The sequence below is a fragment of the Mus caroli genome, unplaced genomic scaffold (genome assembly GCF_978045245.1).
Source record: "Mus caroli unplaced genomic scaffold, Mus_caroli_1 scaffold_15, whole genome shotgun sequence".
In the NCBI taxonomy this organism is placed as follows: Eukaryota; Metazoa; Chordata; class Mammalia; order Rodentia; family Muridae; genus Mus; species Mus caroli.
The window spans coordinates 79,095,344-79,116,320 of NW_028227270.1; the positions used below are offsets into that span (position 1 = coordinate 79,095,344).

At 43.3% G+C, this 20,977-nt stretch overlaps 1 protein-coding gene across 4 annotated transcripts in view; it reads right to left on the reverse strand.

Moving 5' to 3' along the window:
• Hivep1 (HIVEP zinc finger 1) overlaps positions 1–20,977 on the reverse strand; it is a 136,913-nt gene that overhangs the window by 113,139 nt on the left and 2,797 nt on the right. For all 4 annotated transcript variants that reach the window (XM_085831150.1, XM_085831148.1, XM_085831149.1 and 1 more), the window contains exon 2: positions 20,232–20,374. In XM_085831150.1, coding sequence (XP_085687276.1) covers positions 20,232–20,271 — 40 coding nt within the window. In that variant the 5' untranslated portion in view covers positions 20,272–20,374. The remainder of the gene's footprint in view (positions 1–20,231; positions 20,375–20,977) is intronic.

Genomic DNA, 20,977 nt, shown 5'->3' on the forward strand with positions numbered 1-20,977 from the left:
CAGCATACATACATGCATGCATACATACCACATACTTATTTTCTGTAATAAGAGTAACGATATCCACACCCATGAGTTGTCAGTAGCTTCTCATACATTTGCTAAGTGCATGATTCTCTCAGATGGTACTTCTTGCATGTGTAACACAATCACAGCTCCAGCCTATCCATAGTCTTTTCACACATGCTCTGTACTTCTAGGCTATTCTAGCAGCACAGCAGATCAGAATGCCTCACACAGCATCTGTAGCCTGGTCTAGCTTGGTCTCAAGTCCAGGAATCATCCAGCAAGCTACTCTCCCATCAAGCACCTCACTCCCTCAACTCTGCGTCCCTGCTTCTGGCAGGCAGCATCTGCAAATGAAGGGAAAGTATACGTACACGCACTATAGCTTTATCAAAGTGAGGCCTGAAGAACTGGTTTAATACCGACCTAAAACTAAAGAGTTCTTGGCATTGGGAAGTAGCTTCCTTGTGCGAGCTCATGGCCTGTCACTGTCTTTGCTAGCAGCCTTGTCTCTCCTGTGTAGTAGTTAGTCATCAGTTCAACTGGTACAATTTAGAATTTGTCTTACTCCTCTTACTGAACTACATACTCACTGTAGCCCTAATTCTTGTCAGAGACACTCTGATGCCCGCCCTCCATAGCTCATGGCAGGCACAAGGTCCTAGAAGGCTATTCATGCAACACTGTGGGCAAACGAGAAAAATCCCCAATCACCGTGAATGCAAAGTTGACACTTCTACTTCATATCATAAAGTCTTTTAAAAACTTTTCTTCATAGATGAAATCAGCAGAAAAATGGGTTTTACAGCCTTTAGGGAAAAGTTAATTATTGCTGTAACACCATCCCAAATGCCACACTGATATCACCGTCTGAGGGGATCCAGGCCAATACACTACAGCTCCAAATTTCACTGCTACACCAAGTACAGATCCCAAAAGACCATTCAGCACCTCTGAGACTCATACCTGACTACTGCACCTCATCTGACAGCCAGATGCTCACTGTTAAGCTGACCTAGTTAGACAGCACCCAAGTCAAGTCCAAGTGTGACCAATACTACCCTCCTCCTGCAGCCAGGGCTTCCTGGCTTCACTTGATGACAGAACTCTGAACCCAGTTCTCAGAGTCAGACATCCTCTGAATGTCTGTGCTATAAAATGTATGCCTGCCCAAGTGCTAGATCTCCAAGAACAACCTTGACACACACACCATGCAAAACACACATTCGGGATAAACTGAAGGCTTCCAACAAGAGGTAGTATCTAGAAACTTTATGGGAAAAGTGTTTTTAAAACCATTACAAAATAGCCTGGAACACATAATAACCTGCCAGAGTTTGCCCAACACTAAGAGGAACTACTTACTGCAGTTCTAAGAATCGAGTGCTAAGGGGAGGATCTGGATGTGCCAAGGCCCATCCTGCCCTCCTATAAGCAGAACTGACATAGGAGCCACCACCACCCAATTATCCTTCCCCTCCAGTAACTGAGGTGTCATAAGACAGAGCATGAACTCTTGACAACCCTTTGCCTGCTTCCTCCCATAGCCAGCCTGAGAATGCCCAAATATAAAGTCTACTTCCCCAGTACAGACCTCCCTTCCCTGGACGATCATGTGACATGGGCTGACTTGTCATCACCATGGCTTCTCTCAAGTAAAAGTGTTGGTGGGCACCCGTATGGCCATGACATGGAGATGTCAGAGCAACTCACCATGAATACTGGGAATACCTCAGTGTGTACAAAGAGCACTACAGTATAATCTGTGTGCTAACAAAATCTGTGTACTTCATGTACTGTATGAAAGGCAGGAGTATTGCTTTGAGGTGGGAGAGGGTGGGACAGTAAGATGCCTCAGTAGGTAATGACCTTTGCTGCCAAACCTGATTACTTGAGTTCAATCCCCAGGATCCCTGGGTAGAGGTAAGTGACAACTCCTGATCAACACACACACTCACAGACTCACAGACTCACAGACTCACACACACACACATGCACTCTCTCACACATATACACACTTTCTCTCTCACACACACATACACACACTCTCACACATACACTCACACACACAAATATACTCTCACACACACACACTCTCACACATATACACACACTCTCAAACACACTCTCACACACTCACATACACATTCACACATATGCACACACACACTCACATTCACACACCCATACACACACTCTCTTACATACACATACACAAACAGAGAGGGAGGGAGGGAGGGAGGGAGGGGGAGAGAGAGAGAGAGAGAGAGAGAGAGAAATTTAAAAAATAAATAAAGGGAGACAGGGAGAGAACCAAAAGAGCAAAGCCCAGTTTAAAAACAAAAAGGAGGTAAATCTGGCAGGGCAACTTTGCCAAAACTACTCATCCGCCCGTAAGCTGGTTTCATGGCCACACTGGCCATCATCATATACGACTGGCCATCATCATATACGGCTGGCCCTCTCTGCCTATAATTTCTGAATCTACAGTATCAAACATAAGCAGAGCATAAGATAGTTGGGTAAAAACACCTCAGACTGCTGGACAGTCATGGCCCTTCTTGGCCCTCACTATTTCCGGAAGAACACAGCATCACAGTCAAGTTATGTCTGCATTGTGTGCAGCAGAGTCCACCAACAGATGGCTTCAAGTTTATATGGAGCTAAATGGGGTTGCATAAACATACACTTTATGTAAGGAATTGAAGCAGTCAAACTCTGATCAATCTCCTGAGGAGTCCACGGAATGACTCACCCTACTGTGTGCTGGATGGTAGTATGTGCAGTAGAGTCCACCAACAGATGGCTTCAAGTTTATATGAAGTTAAATGGGGTTGCATAAACATACACTTTATATAAGGAATTGAAGGAGTCAAACTCTGATCAATCTCCTGAGGAGTCCACGGAATGACTCACCTTACTGTGTGCTGGATGGTAGTATGTGCAGTAGAGTCCACCAACAGATGGCTTCAAGTTTATATGGAGTTAAATGGGGTTGCATAAACATACACTTTATGTAAGGAATTGAAGCAGTCAAACTCTGATCAATCTCCTGAGGAGTCCACGGAATGACTCACCCTACTGTGTGCTGGATGGTAGCCTCCAAAATAAGTTATAAGGCTGGCTTTACTCCCTCAGCTTAAGGCTCAGGGAGAGAAAGCACTGTGCTGTCCACAGAGCTTACAAACTGAAGAACTAGCATTCACTTCCAAACCCACACTCCAAGCCCTTCCTTTTTCTTCTCCAACTCAACCACTCTTTCAGTAACAAAAGGTCGTATTTAAGGTTTGCAGTGAGCTAATACTGGGATCATGAGTGTGGACTGTAAAAGTCGGTAGAGCCTACAAGTGCCTTAAAGCACATTCACCCCGTAATTTAAATCTTTCAAACAGCAAGTAGATCTCTGCTGACTTAATGGGGTTCTGCAAGGAGCCTTTATCAAGAAGCTTATTAGCACACACTGTGCACAACTCTATGCCCTTAAGGTTCAGGATGCTGTCTGCCAGAGGATTGTCTGTATACACAGCTAACAGCACAGATAGAGTAAGGGCACAAATCCTCTCCCTGAAACACAACCAGGCATCACAAGCATTTCCTGAACTCTGGAAATCTACCACAGTCACCTGCAGACTCGGATGCCCACATCCTCATGGCCACTGCAGACTTACCAAGAGGGTAAGATCCGCACAGCAGAGGCCTGAAGCATTCTTCCCTGAGGCTGTTCCTGACATTAGCTCAGTCAGTGCCACAGTTCAACCCAAGGTAGGCTGCGAATCAGCAAGTCCACTGCCACTGCCAACCCTATTAGACAGGGAACACGGTCAGGACAGTGGTGATCCCATAGTCACCTGGACTTGGTAGGCCAGAGGCTCTCTGTGTCTAAGGGTGAGGTCCTGTCCAGCTGTGAACAAGACTCCAGAGAACTCCCAGGAAGCTCAGGGAGGGGAGGTAACCACTGTGTGCTGGGTAAACTCTGGCCCACCAAAGGCTCTGAGGTGGCAAACAGCAAAAGAGACCCTGCCTCAAACAAGGTGAAAGGCAAGGGCCAACACAATGCTGCCCTCTGACCCCCATGAGTCCCATGGCATGCATGTGTGCAAGTGCACACCCACTCACAAGTGACCAGCAGCAGCACAGGATGGGAACTATGGGAACGCACCACAGTGCAGTATAAGGATTATTTACAGAGCACCGAGATTGTGTCGGGCACTAAAGGGATCTGGAGATAATGAAGGAGACAGGAAGACACGTGCAGGCATGCCACTTCCTCTAACGGCCTTGAGCACCTGTGGACAAGTCCTCAAACAGTCTTCCTCATATACCAAGGGACTACTAGGTGACCAGTAAGAGAAAATGGGAGGGCTGGAGAGGGAAGGGTTAGGAAGGTTGGAGGTGGACAGAGATCACAGGATATGAAGGAGGAAAAGACAGAGGTGAGGGGGTTGGGAGTAGTGGGGGAGGGGTAAGGAGAGAGGCAAGGAGGAAAATCAAATAAAGTACTTTGTTTGAAAATACTTAACATATAATACCTTGTATGCTAATTTTAGAGTTATCTAAATTAAATTAAAATAAAGGGGGCAGTGAGATGACACACCTGTCACTGAACCTAACAGCCTGAGTTCAATCCCAGAACCCCGCATAATAGAAGAGGAGAACTGATCACAAAAGTTGACCTCTGTATGTGTGTTCTCTGTGTGTGTTTGTGGGGTCAGGCAAGGGGAGTGGGAGGACTGGCATGTGCATGCATTAGCACATACACAAATGAAATAAATAAATAAATAAATAAACAAACAAACAAAATTATCAAACTTCATTAAAAATGTAACCACCTAAATATGTAAGACCGGCACAGTGAACTCTGCATCTGAAAACATGACACTCAGCTGCTGACAGGTGCTGAATCTAAGTATCTATGGAAAGCCCAACTCATCACACAGAGACTAAGCAAATTAGAAATGACAACACAAACAGCTGCCTTCTCACTGCAGACAAAGAGAAGCCGGAGCACGGAGGAAACAGCCCAACCCATGAATCCAGTTCTCCTGAGGTGAAGGGGAAATAAAGACATTCAGATAATGTGTGAGGAGAGCCCTCACTGCAGGAAGACCTGCTCTAGGTTGAAGAGACATAAAACAATGGTCTGAGTCTACAGCACCGGGCCAAGAATGGCCACTGTGAAGACAGGCGCAGACTAGTATTTCTTTCCATTTCTTCTTGAAGCTGTTTTTAAAATCAGATTGCAGAAGGCAGTCTTTTCACCCTGGACAGCTGGTGTCAGACCACACTGGTCAAACACTGACAATAAGGGCAGCACAGAGAGAGAAGGGAGACCAGACACAGTTTCTGTATTCCACCCAAGTTTGCTCTGCACTGCTCCCAGACAGTGATGCATGAAGATGCTCTCTCGAATCATCTCTGAAAGCACAAAAACAGAAATCAAGACAAGCGCAAGCAGATAATAAATATGAAGGGATAAATGCACAAAGTAAAGATGAATGAAATAGCAAGATAGCCAGCACAAAGGCGCCAATTGGGGAGCATGAGGCTGAAGAGCCACCATCAGGGTGTATGCTGAAGCAGCCTACTGGACTTACTTTAGGTTTGTGTAAGCAAGCAGCTAAAGAATAGGAAAACATGTCCCGAAGAATGAGGTGCAATAATACCAAGGAAAGAGGAGGTTAAACCCCACTACACTGTGGATTGAGACTGCCAGCAGCAATGTTAACCATACCAGGTAAGCCCACATGACCACCAGCTCACAAATGCACAGGCAAGCTGTGTAAAAAAAAAAAAAAAAATACTACTTCACAACAAAAGGTGATAAAATTCTGGAGGAAGAATCTCAAACATTATGCCAAATATGTTACATATATATTAGGAAGACAATTTATCTTATGATTCCCTTCATCTGATTTCCAGAGAAGGCCAGGTAGAACGGGAAAGCAGGGCAACAGTTATCTAGGCTGGAGCTGGGGATGAGGTCCAATTGCCAATGGCTGAAGGTCATAGGGTTGTGGGGAAGGGGGCAGCACACACACGACATAAAACTAGATTGTGCAAAAGGCTGACCATTATCCAGAAGATGTCCCAACCGGTAAGAAGGACACATGCTTCACTATGTTCATAGCAGCCTTATTTATAATAGCCAGAAGCTGGAAAGAACCCAGATGCCCCTCAACAGAGGAATGGATACAAAAAATGTGGTACATTTACACAATGGAGTACTACTCACCTAGTAAAAGGAATGAATTTATGAAATTCCTAGGCAAATGGATGGACCTGGAGGGCATCATCCTGAGTGAGGTAACACAATCACAAAGGAACTCACACAATATGTACTCACTGATAAGTGAATATTAGCCCAAAAACTTAGGATACCCAAGATATAAGATACAATTTGTTAAACTCATGAAACTCAAGAAAAACGAAGACCAAAATGTGGACACTGTGCCCCTTCTTAGAATTGGGAACAAAACACCCATGGAAGGAGTTACGGAGACAAAGTTTGGAGCTGTGACGAAAGGATGGACCATCTAAAGACTGCCATAGCCAGGGATCCATCCCATAATCAGCTTCCAAACGCTGACACCATTGCATACACTAGCAAGATTTTGCTGAAAGGACCCAGATATAGCTGTCTCTTGTGAGACAATGCTGGGGCCTAGCAAACACAGAAGTGGATGCTCACAGTCAGCTATTGGATGGATCATAGGGCCCCCAATGGAGGAGCTAGAGAAAGTACCCAAGGAGCTAAAGGGGTCTGCATCCCTATAGGTGGAACAACATTATGAACTAACCAGTACCCCAGAGCTCTTGACTCTAGCTGCATATGTATCAAAAGATGGCCTAGTCGGCCATCACTGGAAAGAGAGGCCCATTGGACTTGCAAACTTTATAAGCCCCAGTACAGGGGAACGCCAGGGCCAAAAATTGGGAGTGGGTGGGTAGGGGAGTGGGGGGGGGGGAGTGTATTGGGGACTTTTTGGATAGCATTGGAAACTTTTTGGATAGCACTGGAAATGTAAATGAGGAAAATACCTTAAAAAAAAAAAAAAAAAAAAAAAAAAAAAGCTGACCATTCTATATACTTGGTAGGTTAACTGAATTTGACACATAGATTGGAGTTTACTGACTATACGCTACCCACACCCCATAGTGTGGCTGAATAAACCATCAACTTCCGAAACAGACAAGAGTCTGGATTTAGCCATCAGTTTTCTGACCACTGCTCCAAAATGACAAATACTGGGTGGTGAACCAGAGATCTATCTGCTTTCTACGTTCTCAGGCCTGGCCATTTCATCCCTTGCTCACCAACAGGAGAGCAAGGTAATATACTTCTGCTGTCTTGTTCATCTACAGGATGGTTTGCTAAGGTTTTTAGAGATTACCTCATTCTATTAATCCTCCATCTTCTTCCCTAGGTAGCCACAAACCATACTGGTCCTTCATGGAAGTTGAGAGTCTCTTTGTTTTTGTTTTAACTTCACAGTACATGACAACACCTTGCCTCTAACTTCTTTTAAAAATTCAAATACACCTACCCTAGTAACATAAAAATATTAACTTAATAAATTTATCATTACCAAAAAATATAAACTATACACATCAAATAAGAAGACTAAGAAGTCCTTGGAATTCAACTTTATTGAGTAATTCACTCTAAGTAAACAAACCAACACTCCCAGGACCCCACACTGGTCCTACTACCCAGCTCCTCCTTCTAGAAAAGCTAAACAAATTATTTTCTCTGCTGCTCTGTTGTTCTTTTCTATAAGTAAACTATATATGTATATATGTATGCATATATATATATATGTGTGTGTGTGTGTATATGTGTGTGTATATATATGTGTGTGTATATATATGTATATATATATGTGTATATATATGTGTATATGTGTGTGTGTGTGTGTGTGTGTATATATATATATATATACCGAGTTCCCACCAGAACAATCCTGAAGTGCTCACATCCGAGAAGGATGCCACCTGCTCCAGCACTGCCATCATTTCTGCCTTGCTCTGCTGGAGTCCCTACTGCATGTGCCGTGTTCAGTTGCTGCTGTATGTGTGTGTAGCACTACACCTCCTCTAGGACTGGGAAGACATGCTATATTGAAAAGTGAGAAAGCAGGAACTAGGTTTTATCTCACTGTACTAAGTCGTGAAACAGAAAACTAATATAACCTCCTGACTCTGATCCCCAAACAGTGCTTGGTGCCCCCCTTTACCTACAGGTCAGTGTGAGAGATCCCCCAACAATGGAAACAGTCTGCTTGTCCACATTTCTATAATGCATAGCATACAAGAAAAAGCTTTGAATGTCAGTTAATACTTTGCTTTAGTATTTAATAGGCTCATCTCTGAAATGCAAGAGAGAAAAATATTGCCTTTCTTACTTCCAACTATGCATAACTCAGCAAGCTACATACACAAACATCTTTATGGATTGGCTATTCTTAGGAAGAGATAGAAATTCCCAGGACTGTGATGGCGACTTCAACTTGCAGCCATATATACAAACAACTCTGAAATGGATTCTCAGTGAGAAAAGACTTTAAAGGGAAAACTTTATGCTCCCGTTAACCCTTCCCTCCCTACCCTCACTTTGTATGCTTCTCTTGACAAGCTCCGCTCTGTGGCAGGAGAGCACTCACAAACTCATCCATCAGGAAGGAGCTGGGTGGTGCCTACATCAGCCAGTGTGAGCATGACTGTGAGTGCTGGAAGCCAAGCAGGTGGCTATGGTGACACTCTGGGCCAGTGACAACTCCTCTGTCCCTCGCTTTCCTCAGCTATAAAGTGGTGATAATACACCTACTTCATGTGGTTGAAATAAGTACACATGAAAAAAAAAAATAACCCTTGGCATACAGCTCTGGACAAGGACCTGTGGAAAAGTTAGATAATGAACACAACACCATCTGAACAGCACCTGCCTTGCCATCAGCCCATGACAGCCACAACTACGGGAAGCTATATCATTTAAAAACAACTGGAGCCAAGGCACCTGGTTTGAATTAGTCACTCAAGCCAGAGTCCATGGCTTGAGGTCACCATGGGCAGAATGGCAGCATCCCTTCTCAACACAAACAAAAATAAACCAAAATACTGAAAAAGAACGCTCCACAAACATCAGATACGAGAAGCCAGTAGGCAGCGCAAAGTGGAATCGTTTCTCCATCTCTCTGTTCATCTGTTGAGAAAGGCTGAATGGAGCAAAACAAGTCAAGGTCCTGCCCACTTTGAGGATCTGAGACTGGAAAACTACTTTCCCGATTCCAGGGTAGCATAACACACTGCCCTAACTATATATCTAGCCTACTTGTACTTGAATATTGTAGGTATCTAAGCAATTATGCCTGGTCTTATGGTTTTCTTCATGACAAGCCTCAATGTTGAAAGACAAGAAGATGGACGTGTGCTTCCCAAAGGCAGATCCATTAAACGTATATTCATCATTCAGCACCCAACAAATCAGGCTTTCTATCAATCGGATAGGTACTCACATCTCAGGACTACCATGCTTCCATTCATACCTAGGGACTCCTAAGTTAATTACTCTAATTGTATCCAACCACATTGTGAGGGCTTTCTACCTTTGAATACCTCTGTACAACAACACACTACTCACTAGAATGGAATGCATCACAGAACCAACTCAAAGTTTGGTTAAAATTTTACAATGGAAATAATAGAAATCAATGAAATATGCTAGGCATGGTGATTCATGCCTTAATCCCTACACTCAGAAGGAAGAGGCAGGAGGATCATTGTAAATTCAAAACCCACTTTCTCTTCATATTGAATTCCAGGCCAGCCACAGCTACATATTAATACCATGTCTCAATAACAACAACAAAAACAACTATGATAATAACTGAATAATGTGTGAATCTAGATACTAACAGCCCAAAAGGCCATCTTGAAGAACCGAGCGCTGTTGTCAAATGACCCTCCCTGGGCAGGAGTTCTAATGTTCAGTGAGCACTCTCTAGCTAATGCGGTAACTGATGTATGTTCTGCAACTGGCATGTTGATAGTCCTCAGAAGAGCATTCTTCCTGACAGGCAGAAGCATGCTGCTAAGTGTTTTAAATACAGATGGAAGGTAAAGCACATCACCGCCCCATCAGCTGCTTTCACTGAATACAAGAACAAACAGCAGCCCACTTGCTCAAATCAGTACATTTAACCATGGGGCTTACCTAGCCTTGTACATGAGAAGAGATTTTATTCACGTTACATATTCTTCTATTCTACAGCAAGATAAAATGATACCTCATCAGAATATGTTTTGGGCAAAGATGCTCTAAAATAAAATCATTACTGTGGTTAATTATATTAATACATTTTATATTTCCTTACGAAAAGAAAAAATGGCTAATGTTGATAAGCATTCATAAAACATCAAATGTACTCTAAATATGAACTGAAAAATAATTACCTTCCAAAGAGAATTACAGATTTTCTATATTAAGTCTCTTCCCATATTATTCCAGTCAAATTAAATAATGCCAGCCATTTATGTGATAGCTCCTTCTAAAAACACCAATGGTTTCCTCCCCTTTGTCATCTAAAACTGGTTTTTAGATTATTACTTACTTCCTTTCTGCCTTCAGTTACATGTAGGAAAAAAAAAAAGATTTTAAATAAGCCATGGGTTTGTTTTCCTGACCTCTCAAGGCATTCACTGTCAGCATGGAATGGCCAAGCTAGCATTCAAATGTGAAAAGCAATGTGTAAAAGGATTTCCCCGAAACAACCACTGGAACTAGGCAGACTCTACTCACGGACTTGGTTAGATAATCCTTACATTAACAGACCGAGCTTGCAGTCATAATAGAAGCCTTTATAAAACCCACCACTGGAGAGGCTCGGGAGGCGCCTAGTGAAAGCATTCTCATTAGTCAGATAACCCTGAAGAGCAGGCTGGGTCTCTCCTCCTACACTGGAGTGGAGCAAGGGACAGAGGTGGCACTCACCTCCTAACCTCTAAATCCCATGTGATGAGTCATGCGGAAATATTTTATAATACTTCGGTATAATAAAATCTGAGACCTTCCAGTTTCCTGAATAGTGGATGGAGACCAATGTTGTTTAACCTCTTTTAACAAATCTAAAATAAAAGGGCAAGGACTGAGAGTTCAAGTGGAAACTGGCAGTTGTAGAAGCGAACATGGCGTCCTCTTCCCAGGTGGCTTCTGCACTGGTCTTCTAGTTCTCCATCCCCGGTCTCCAGTAGTCAGGACAAGAATGAGCCCCATAAGCACAGCCAAGTGGCCTGTGTAGCACCGAGTGCAATCTGTAAAGGGTTCTCTGTGGGCACTCCTGGCCTCCACTTGTGAAACACATGCAAACCAGGTGTGACCTAAGCCAGTTCTGGGAGGTGACTGTTCTGTTTCAAGTACTTAGCCTATACCAGCATGTGACAAACACTGCAGTAGCCCTGTGGTCTAGCCTTCACCCACTATCTGCACTTCACAGACAAGGAAAACAACTTGCATACGACCACACAGGTTGTATCACTAAGTCCAACTCTTCCCTCCCCACCAATCCAAAGCCATCATCAGAGAAACCTCCTTCTTCAGTGTATAGGAACTAAGAGAGACCCACAAGTAGAAGAAGCACAGAGAGAGAAAGACAGGCCTTGAACCCTCAGTCCTAAATGGAACCTCTCCATAAGGCCCTCTCCACAGGGATCAGGGCATTGGCAGAAGAGCAGGCAGGGACTGTGTGAGCCAGTGGGGACAGGGACACCAAGGAGGAAGTGCTCTCCAGATACATCAGCTCTGATGCACAGATGAACTAACTCACAGAGACCATGGCTGCAGCCACAAGACCTGCACATGTCGAAGCCAGACGGCGTCCGAGGGCTGAGAGAAGTAGATATAAGCTCCCATCCATAACCCAGAAGTTTTTTCCAGTGGAGTCTCACTGGTCATACAAACCACACTTAAGAGCAAGCCCCATATACAAGCAGTAGAAGGCCAACACTAAACAAACTCATTGGCATTGCAATAGACTTGGGGTTTTGGGGGGCGCTGGGGGAGGTGTTTGTTTGGTTTCGTTTGGTTTTTGTCTCGCAATGCTTTCTCTGAGCATTTTTTCCTCACCTTTCCTCAGTCTCTATTATGAGTTCTGATATTGTTTTTATGGGTTTTGTATCTATGAACATAATGTGCTTAATGAGTAACACACTGTATGAAAAATATTTTCAATCATTTTTAAAAGTACAGAGCAGATAACACTACAAATGAATCCTATATAGTGAAATTTTATATTCAACATAAGTTCATAACAAACGCATGATTTCTCACCATAGGCAATTAAAACGTTGTACCATGTGGAACACATGATTTCTCAGCATAGGCAATTAAAACGTTGTACCATGTGGAAATTAATCAGTAATGACCAATCATCAAAAGAATCAATCCCTACCAAAGGTTCAAACTCATAAGTGTCTCCAGTAGCAATGACCTTCTCACACCCAAACAGTCCTCTGTCGGACCTGACATTAACACAGGCCAGCAAGGAGAGCAGCAAAGAACAGCAAGGGTGACAGCCAGGTGTGCAAGAAGACACAGACATGTATGCACGGAGCAGCCGGGGTGCAAGAGGACACAGACACTGTGCATGGAGGAGCCAGGGTGCAAGAGGGCACAGACACTGTGCATTGAGCAGCCAGGGTGCACGGGGGCACAGACACTGTGCATGGAGGAGCCAGGGTGCACCTGGAGGGGACCAGGGACTTCGTGGGAGAGTAAGAAAAGAGAAAAAAACAACAAAAGTAAGGTAAAGCCCTTGGCAAAGACATCCCCCCCCCACACACAACATAGACAGACAGACAGACAGACAGACAGACAGAGATGAGTTCCAGAATGGCTAATGACCACCCACCAGACACAGAGAAATCAAGGCCTAACAGTACAAAGGCTCCTAGACAAACTCAGGACACTGCTTTTTATCCTGTAAGGTGGTGACACCCATTATCTGATAAGCCCCACATGCTGCCTAGTATATTTTAATAAAGTTAATTTGCAGAGGGTAAAAAGGGCTCTCATTTTTGAGGTGTTCATAGTCAAATGCATGCAAACAGTAAAAGTAAAAGTTAGCTGCACCAAATTCTCAAAATATGATTTCCAAAACAAAAAAGGGCTAATATCTCCCATTTATCACACTGACATTCCAATCTTAAAGCAGGAGACGCTTTGAAACCTTAGACCCAGATAGAACAAGAGGTAACAGCGCCTCGCTTTTCCACAGTTTGAAATGTAATGTCTAGCACAGCACAGAACAGAACAGAACAGGCCTGTACCTGACATGCCTGGCAAGGATCATCCTGAGTTACCAAGCTCACCACCTAAGAAGCCAAGAAAAAAGCCCAGGAAGGTAATAAGGAGGGCGTGTCTTCAAGGTACAGACTTGGGGCCACATGGCTTGCATCATTGTCACCTCACTAGGACCATGTGTGAGATCTTAGGCCTTGGCATCTGCCACACCACTTCACAGAGCACAGTCCCTGCTGGAGCTCCACGGCCGCCTATGTACAGGAAAGAGCACAGACACAGACCCTAGCTGGATTACATGACCAAGGATGTGGAAACCTAACTCCTACAATGTGGACAGAGCACCAGTCATGTGTAACTCAGTCTCTTTTATGCCTCAACCCTACCTTCTGCCTTTGCCAAATCAAGTCTTCTCCAAACTGTCTACTACAGTGACTCTGAGAGCAGAAATGTGCAAAGCCCATCTCTTTGGGAAGAACGGGCCACACATGCCTAACAGTGTGTATACGTGCTCTCTTAGGACAGTCCGGTACTTCTAATACTCATTAATGTATGCAGAGGAACACACACACACACACGTGTGCGCACAGGCACTCATCTCTAGTTTACCTCCCTTTCCAGACAGTGTTAACTTGTGTATTTGCACAGCCACGGGCATGGAGCAATCCCAGCTGCAGGGCCGAGAATAAATCAAGGGTTATATTGTTCAGACTTAAGATTGGCACGATAGCATTAATGAATATAATTTGAGATTTTTCTAAAGAGATTAATCTTTTACTACTGATGTCAATACTAAGCATAAGACAATACTCCAGAGACTGTTTCCCTGAGGAAGCCCAGAGGGATTGGGCTTCAATGACAACAGGGCCAGTACAGACAAGTTGGACTCAGAACTCCTGTCTAGTTGTTACATTTCCTGTCCCTCAGTTTCTTACCTAGCAGAAGAGATGTCTTTGGCAAGTAAACCAAAGGGCCATGGGGAAAACAAATTACGACATGCCAAGTTATCAGTGAGAGAGAAAGCACTTGCCCAAAAATTAAATATTGGTAGCTTCTTTCACCGGCTTATTTCCAACCCCTAGTTTTTCACACACACACCCACACGCGCACGCACACGCTGACAGAGGAAGCTGTGTGAACTCCATACTCCACTACCTGCCCTGCCCCACTCAGCCTGTCCCAGTAGAGCTGAGAGTTTCACCCTCATGCAAGCTCTGCCCAGTGAGCACAAGGGCTCCGACTCCCTCCTACAGGAAGTGAGCCTGCAGAAGGCCCTCCTCCCTGGCCTCCTATGCTCTGCTAAGCCCAGGCCACCCAAATCAGCAACCTACTATTGTAGTAGGCCAGGGAGGAGGGGCTTACCCAACTCAGTTTAAGCCCTGTCCAAAGAGTGAAAAATATTTTAATTTTAGAAGAGAAGCAAGTTTCTTATTCTCATTTACTCTACATTTGACTAATAGAGACATTTTAATGTCCATGAGCCAATGAATACTTTCAGATCACAAACAGATACACCTTGAAATTAATTTTAGCTTTATCCTAAAATGAAAGCAGCCTAAGTTGAAAATGTGTTTAACAAAAACAAAAGAAAAAGGTATACACTGAGAGGGACATTGTTAGGAGGACAGGGGGCTGGCCGGCAGGTGGGGGAGTAAGGTGGGTGAGAGGTATGTGGGTCGATTGCATTATATAAATTATATAAATTATAAATTATATAAGTGTGCAACCATGGAGGAGCAAGTTGAATTTTAAAATGAGTTTAAAGGGTATGGGTAAGCTCAGTGGAAGGGGCACTGCCTAACATGCACAAGGCTCTACACTCAATTCTCAGTACAAGAAAGAAAGAAGAAAAAAATGGAGAGAAAATGTGTTTACTGCCCTTGACTAATGTGTACCCTCCCTTCTCAGCACACTACAGGGTCCACTGTGTCCTTCCTCTTCGAAAACTAACTAGGTGCTGATACTCACAGCCACAGGCCAGCAGCAGAGACCACGGGGGCACATCCTAAGAAGAGACCCAACAACCAGCAACAGTTCCTTCTGAAAATAAGGATTGCTTGTTTGCGTGTTTGTTTGTTGAGATAGTGCTAAACTGTGCAGACGAACTTTGAATTCCTGGCCTCAGGAATCCTCAGGCCTCAGTTTCCTGAATTAGCTGCAACTATGGCTGCAGTCCCCAGTCACCAATCACAGCTATGGAGGGCTCCTACTAAATGTGTCTCATGTAACACCACTATAAAGCTAAGAAACCATAAATTAATTCACAAGTTTAGGACTCATTAACAAATTTCTGGGCTCCTATTAGCTGTCTAAGTAAGGCGCTATTAGCTTGTCTGCTGCCTTTATACAGATGGGAATGCGGTTCTCTCTAGACAGAAAAATCCTAAAGGCAAGCCTCCAATGCCCACCTTGGCAGGCATCCTACCCCAACTGCCCTGCCTGAGTCCAAAAACAAGATGAAGTCAGCTCTTCAAAGAGCTCAAATTCTAAGAGATACGAAAGAGAGACATATTCAAGTTGCACACTTTCTCCATGACTCTGGGAGATCCCACTCCCAAATGCTTCAGTTAATGTGCTCCATCTAAATCCCCACCTCATTAAAGTCTGCACTACACTCATCAGCTCCTATGGGAGCCCAGGGAGTTACCTATGCCAGCACATAGTTCTAGTGCATTTGCAGGCAGAAAACAAGCACTGATTTCAAGGAGCTCGAGAAATTGATCATCTGTCCAAATGTCACCTCAGGATGACTGGCCAAATATGTCACTCCTAAGAACATTTACAATGAACCTGTTTGATTTTTAAGACATCTCTAACCTTGAAGGCATGTGCCTAAAGTATGTTTTCCTATTACAACAGCGCTGAAGACTCGCTGTCACTCAACAGCATCACAGAGACAAGAATCATTCCTACAAGAACGACACTGGCATTGAGCTGAGAACCTGGTGTATGCAGGCATGCAGAGCAGATACTACAGAGTAGTAATGGTGCTAATATAAACAATGTCACTGGCTACTCACACACACACACACACACACACACACATTCTCTCTCTTTCGTCGATGCCCACAACCCCCACTCCCCACCCTACCCCACCCCCACCCCCGCTGTAGAGTGGCCTCAGGCAGGGCCTCAGGAAGGATTCTGAAGAAGGGCTGCCATCACAGGTGACAGCTCCAAGAAGGCCAGCTCTGTGCAAAGATCCCGAAAGACCTTCTATGGGAGTAAGGCAGAGAGGCAGAAAACTGTATCACGGATGCTCCTGACCCAACCTCAGCTATTATGTGAACTTTCAACTTTTTCACCAAAGAAAGAAAGAAAGAAAGAAAGAAAGAAAGAAAGAAAGAAAGAAAGAAAGAAAGAAAGAAAGAAAGAAAGGAAGGAAGGAAGGAAGGAAGAAAGAAAGAAAGAAAGAAAGAAAGAAAGAAAGAAAGAAAGAAAGAAAGAAAGAAAGGATTAAAAAGCAAAGAAACATAGAAAAAAATGATAGAATAAGAGTATAAAGACAAATTTGAACAGTTGTAAAATCTATTTCTATTTCATGATAATTGGCATTACAAGATTCAAAAAGGCAAGTCTCCTTTTCATTTATAAATAAAAAGGTAATCTTAGTATGCTAATATTAATTTATTCCTAGATGAAAAACAACTTTTATAAGCACAGCCTGACCACACAGGATTCACAGTCTACCTTGGTGCCTGTATCCCAGGCTATCAGGGGCACAATTCTCTAACTCACCCAAAGCAGCTTCAAGGCCTGCAACCTCCACACACAGCAAGAGGCCTGGACAGATGTAGCATTTCTACCTTTTATACTGCACTTTACTCTTTTAAGTTATACAAATACTTTACAATTTTACAATTGACTCAGCACTAATTATTAAATTGTGGGTGGCTTATTTAACTCTCAAATACTGAATGTGGATGTTGAAAAACAGAAAGAAAAAAATACTTTTGCAACAGGAAAATATTTCTAAATATGCAAAGACTAAAAATTAAGTAACTGAATGTAGCAGGATCTTCCCTGTCCAATTGATTGAACTATTAATACATCAAGAAGCCTGTGACTGGACAGAGAAAGGGAGGCAGAGCTAAGAGTTGCAGAGACAGGGAGCGAGACAGAGGAGAAGGAAAGGAAGATGGAAGGGAAAGAAGATGATCCAGATTCTACTTGGCTTTAAATGTCACAGGTAGCTATAATTCATATAGATATAGAATAATTGGGATAACTTGTCTAATCTAGGTGAGCAGCGTGTATCATTATCTATTGGCTCTGAAATTACTGTGTGGGCATCATGTGAATTGAGAATTTATTGATATATAGATCTGACTACTTAATTATAAGCTTCTAGAGTTTTAATTTTACCAGGTTACTGGGAAATGTGACAGCTAACAGAGAGATGGGTGGTCATTGCATGGGGCTGGTGTGGCAACGACGCACCAAGGGAACTCAGAAGTTCCAGGCCAGAGAGTCTGCAGAAATAAAAACACCCCACTGGCTGGTGGCTGGCATAGCTCAGGAAATTGCAGTTCTTTTTTAATATTTCCCACCACAACTAAAAACAAAATGCATGCTGAATGCAAGGTGTTCGGGGTGCTCACTCATGTTGCCACACTGCACTGCAGCACTGGCTCTGGGCAGGGGACAAGCATACTTTGTACAGCATAGGCCATCTCACACTCAACCCTGCCTGAGACACCAAGGCTCAGAAGCCAGACAACTCTAGTTTATAGACTGCCATGATATCTGTTAAAGTTTCCTGCTTCTCTAAAAACATGTAACAACTTAATATATCCAACCACAGCATGTATGTATCGAATTAGTGTTGACCTTTGGGCTACACTGTTAGTGTTACAATATTTGATTTTAAAAATTGCTATTCTAGTTCCTGATTTGGGTTTTATTAAACAAACAAATAAATAAATAAATGGATTGGGATTAGGATGGAATTTCCAACTATTTCTGAAAGGCCCCTAACCATTCTTCTGCCATATAGCACTATGAACTAAGTAAAAGAGAATTCTTAGCACCAAAAAACTTCACCTCAAAGCACCGACCAACTGAAAACCTGCTCTACATCCTGCAGCATCAAATATTCAGCTAAGTCCTAACTCTTTTGTATAAAAATAAACAATTTAGCATGTAGATTCTCTTTTATCATTAATAAATGACAAAAGTAATGGATAATTATGTTTTTAAGCGTTTATGATTTGGGACTAGAGAGCTGGCTCAGTACTTAAGAGGACTTGCTAACCTGGCAGAGGATCAGAGTTCAGTTGCCAGCCCCAACCCTGGACAGCCCACAACTTCCTGTTAACTCCAGGGGCTCTGATACCCTCTTCAGGTCTCTGAGATAGATGCACACACATGTGCATAAACAAACATGCAATGTATATTTTTTTAATTATGACTTACTGTTAATAAACACTTGCTTTCTATACCTACTTTATATTTTACATTTGTATATAACCAAGAGCTTGTAAAACTTCCTTCAGAAAAAAGAGGTTATGAATAGAAAAGCTTTAATCAGCCCTTGCCTAAAACACATGCTCCTGGTTGCAGCCTAGGAGCAATGGCTTAACCACACAGGCCAGGTGTGCAGTAGTGGAGACCACGTGATATACGTGGACAGATGAGCCCTCTGTAATTGTTAACACAGAGCCACCAGCTCTGCATTCCTCAGGATGCAACTCTAATATTGAGACACGGCTACTTCACACAGTATTTCATTTTGCCTAAGATCTTTTGATTTGGCAGGTTTTTTGCTTCACACTGCTACAGTCTTTACATAGATATCCATAACTTTGTGTGCATGTGTGTGAATACTGGTGTGGACATGAGGACACCTGCCACCTTGTCTGAGAAAGGCTCTCAGTGTCTGGACATACCAGGCTATCTGGCCCACAACGTTCTGGGCATGCTCCTGTTTCCACACCCTATTTTGCCACAGACTGTGACTGCAGACCTACACTACTGCCTCTGGTCTTCCGTGGCTTCTAGACATCTGAACTTGGGTCCTCGTAGTAGCACAACCAGCGTTATACCAACTGAGACCTCTCACAAGTTCAATACTGCTAAATCCCTATATACTGGAATCAAATAGAAAAGATAACTGCTATTCACAGTGAATATAACACCTTAAAACAATAACAATCGTTAAACAGATATGGCAAAATATGCTTAGTTTCCCAGTATTAAGTATCTTTACTTTTAATGGAAAACCATTCACCTTGCAGCGTTTACATGAAATGTGTTTCATACATGTCCTGTTTGTTTTGCTTTGCTTGGTGCTGGGAATGGAATCCAGAGCCACAAGCAAGTTAAGCCCATATTCTAACCCCAAGGGAGATCTCTAGCCTTATATACAAGTTCGACAGGATATTTCTCTGTTGAAAATAAGTCAGTTTGTTCTGACTTCTGCAAGTAAAGTAGTATATAAATGTGATTTCCAACTTTCTTTCACTTCTTTGCCTTGATATAATGTACAGACGTAAACCTCCAACAGATATGGGCGTACAGTAGCAAAGCTCACTGACACGACATCTCACTAGCATGCTTGAAGCCCGGGTTCAATCTCCCAGAGACACGTAAAGGATAGAGGAGGAATTCTTTTTTGAACAAATGAACATAAAATCACAGTGATTCAATTATCAGAAAACATCAACCATCCATTTCAGATTCCCTAGTTCCTATTAAGAAATGATTAATGTCAGCCTTTAGCAGGTCACCACAAAAGAATTGTAATTCTTGAGGAATTAATTCATCCAGCAGGTAAGGGACAGTTACTGTACAAGACAAAGAGGAATGAGGCATAATGGCGCTGGCCATGAAGCAGGGTCAGTGCCTAAGGAGGCCACAGGCATTCCTGATACCAGCAATGCACTTGATGATGGGGGTCACTGGAAGCCTTTCTTCCCTGAACACAGAGCCTTACCTCTGAGATTTCTGGGATGAATCTGCTTCGTGCGAGGCATTTTCTTAGATTTAAGAGCTCCCTTTTCTTCTTAGAAACTGTTGGAAGAGCAGGTTACAAAAGGCTGGCTCCATGTACTCGTCGGCCATCAGTTAATCCACATGCTGCAAAGAAAAAGATAAAGGCAGTAAATCTCACCACCGTCAAAAGAGAAGGACACTTCAAAAGGTAGGGGCTTAGAGCAGTGCTGACCCAAACTCAATAGAAGGTAACCTTTGCAAGCACCATTCGCTTTTAACTAAACATAAGACAGGTCATCTTGCCATAAGACGGGTCACTCTCTAGGTCCCCTTGTTGAGAAAACAGGTGGGAAAAAAAAAGTCTCTAGACGTTAGTTAGACGAGAATGAGAATGCTCACTTTAGAACAGCACTGCTAAGTACAATTAAAGTTAGTGTAAGATGACAGTTATGCTGGATACATATGCCCATTTATATGGGAAGCCCAATGTCCTGGCCATGTCACTTCAGTTGACTGAGTTAACATGCACAGTTGCAATGGTGGCTGTTCCCCAGTGATGGCTGGCATGCCTTGGCGGGACTGCACATGCCTGTGATCAGCGGCTACATATTGACCTTTGAGTAGACCACAGACATGCCTCGAATCCATGCTGGCCCACTTAGTTATCAAAGCAAGATATTCCAGAGCATTCTGTCCCCTCTGGTATAGGCCAGGCACTGTTCCAATCAGCATGTGTGACTAAAAAGT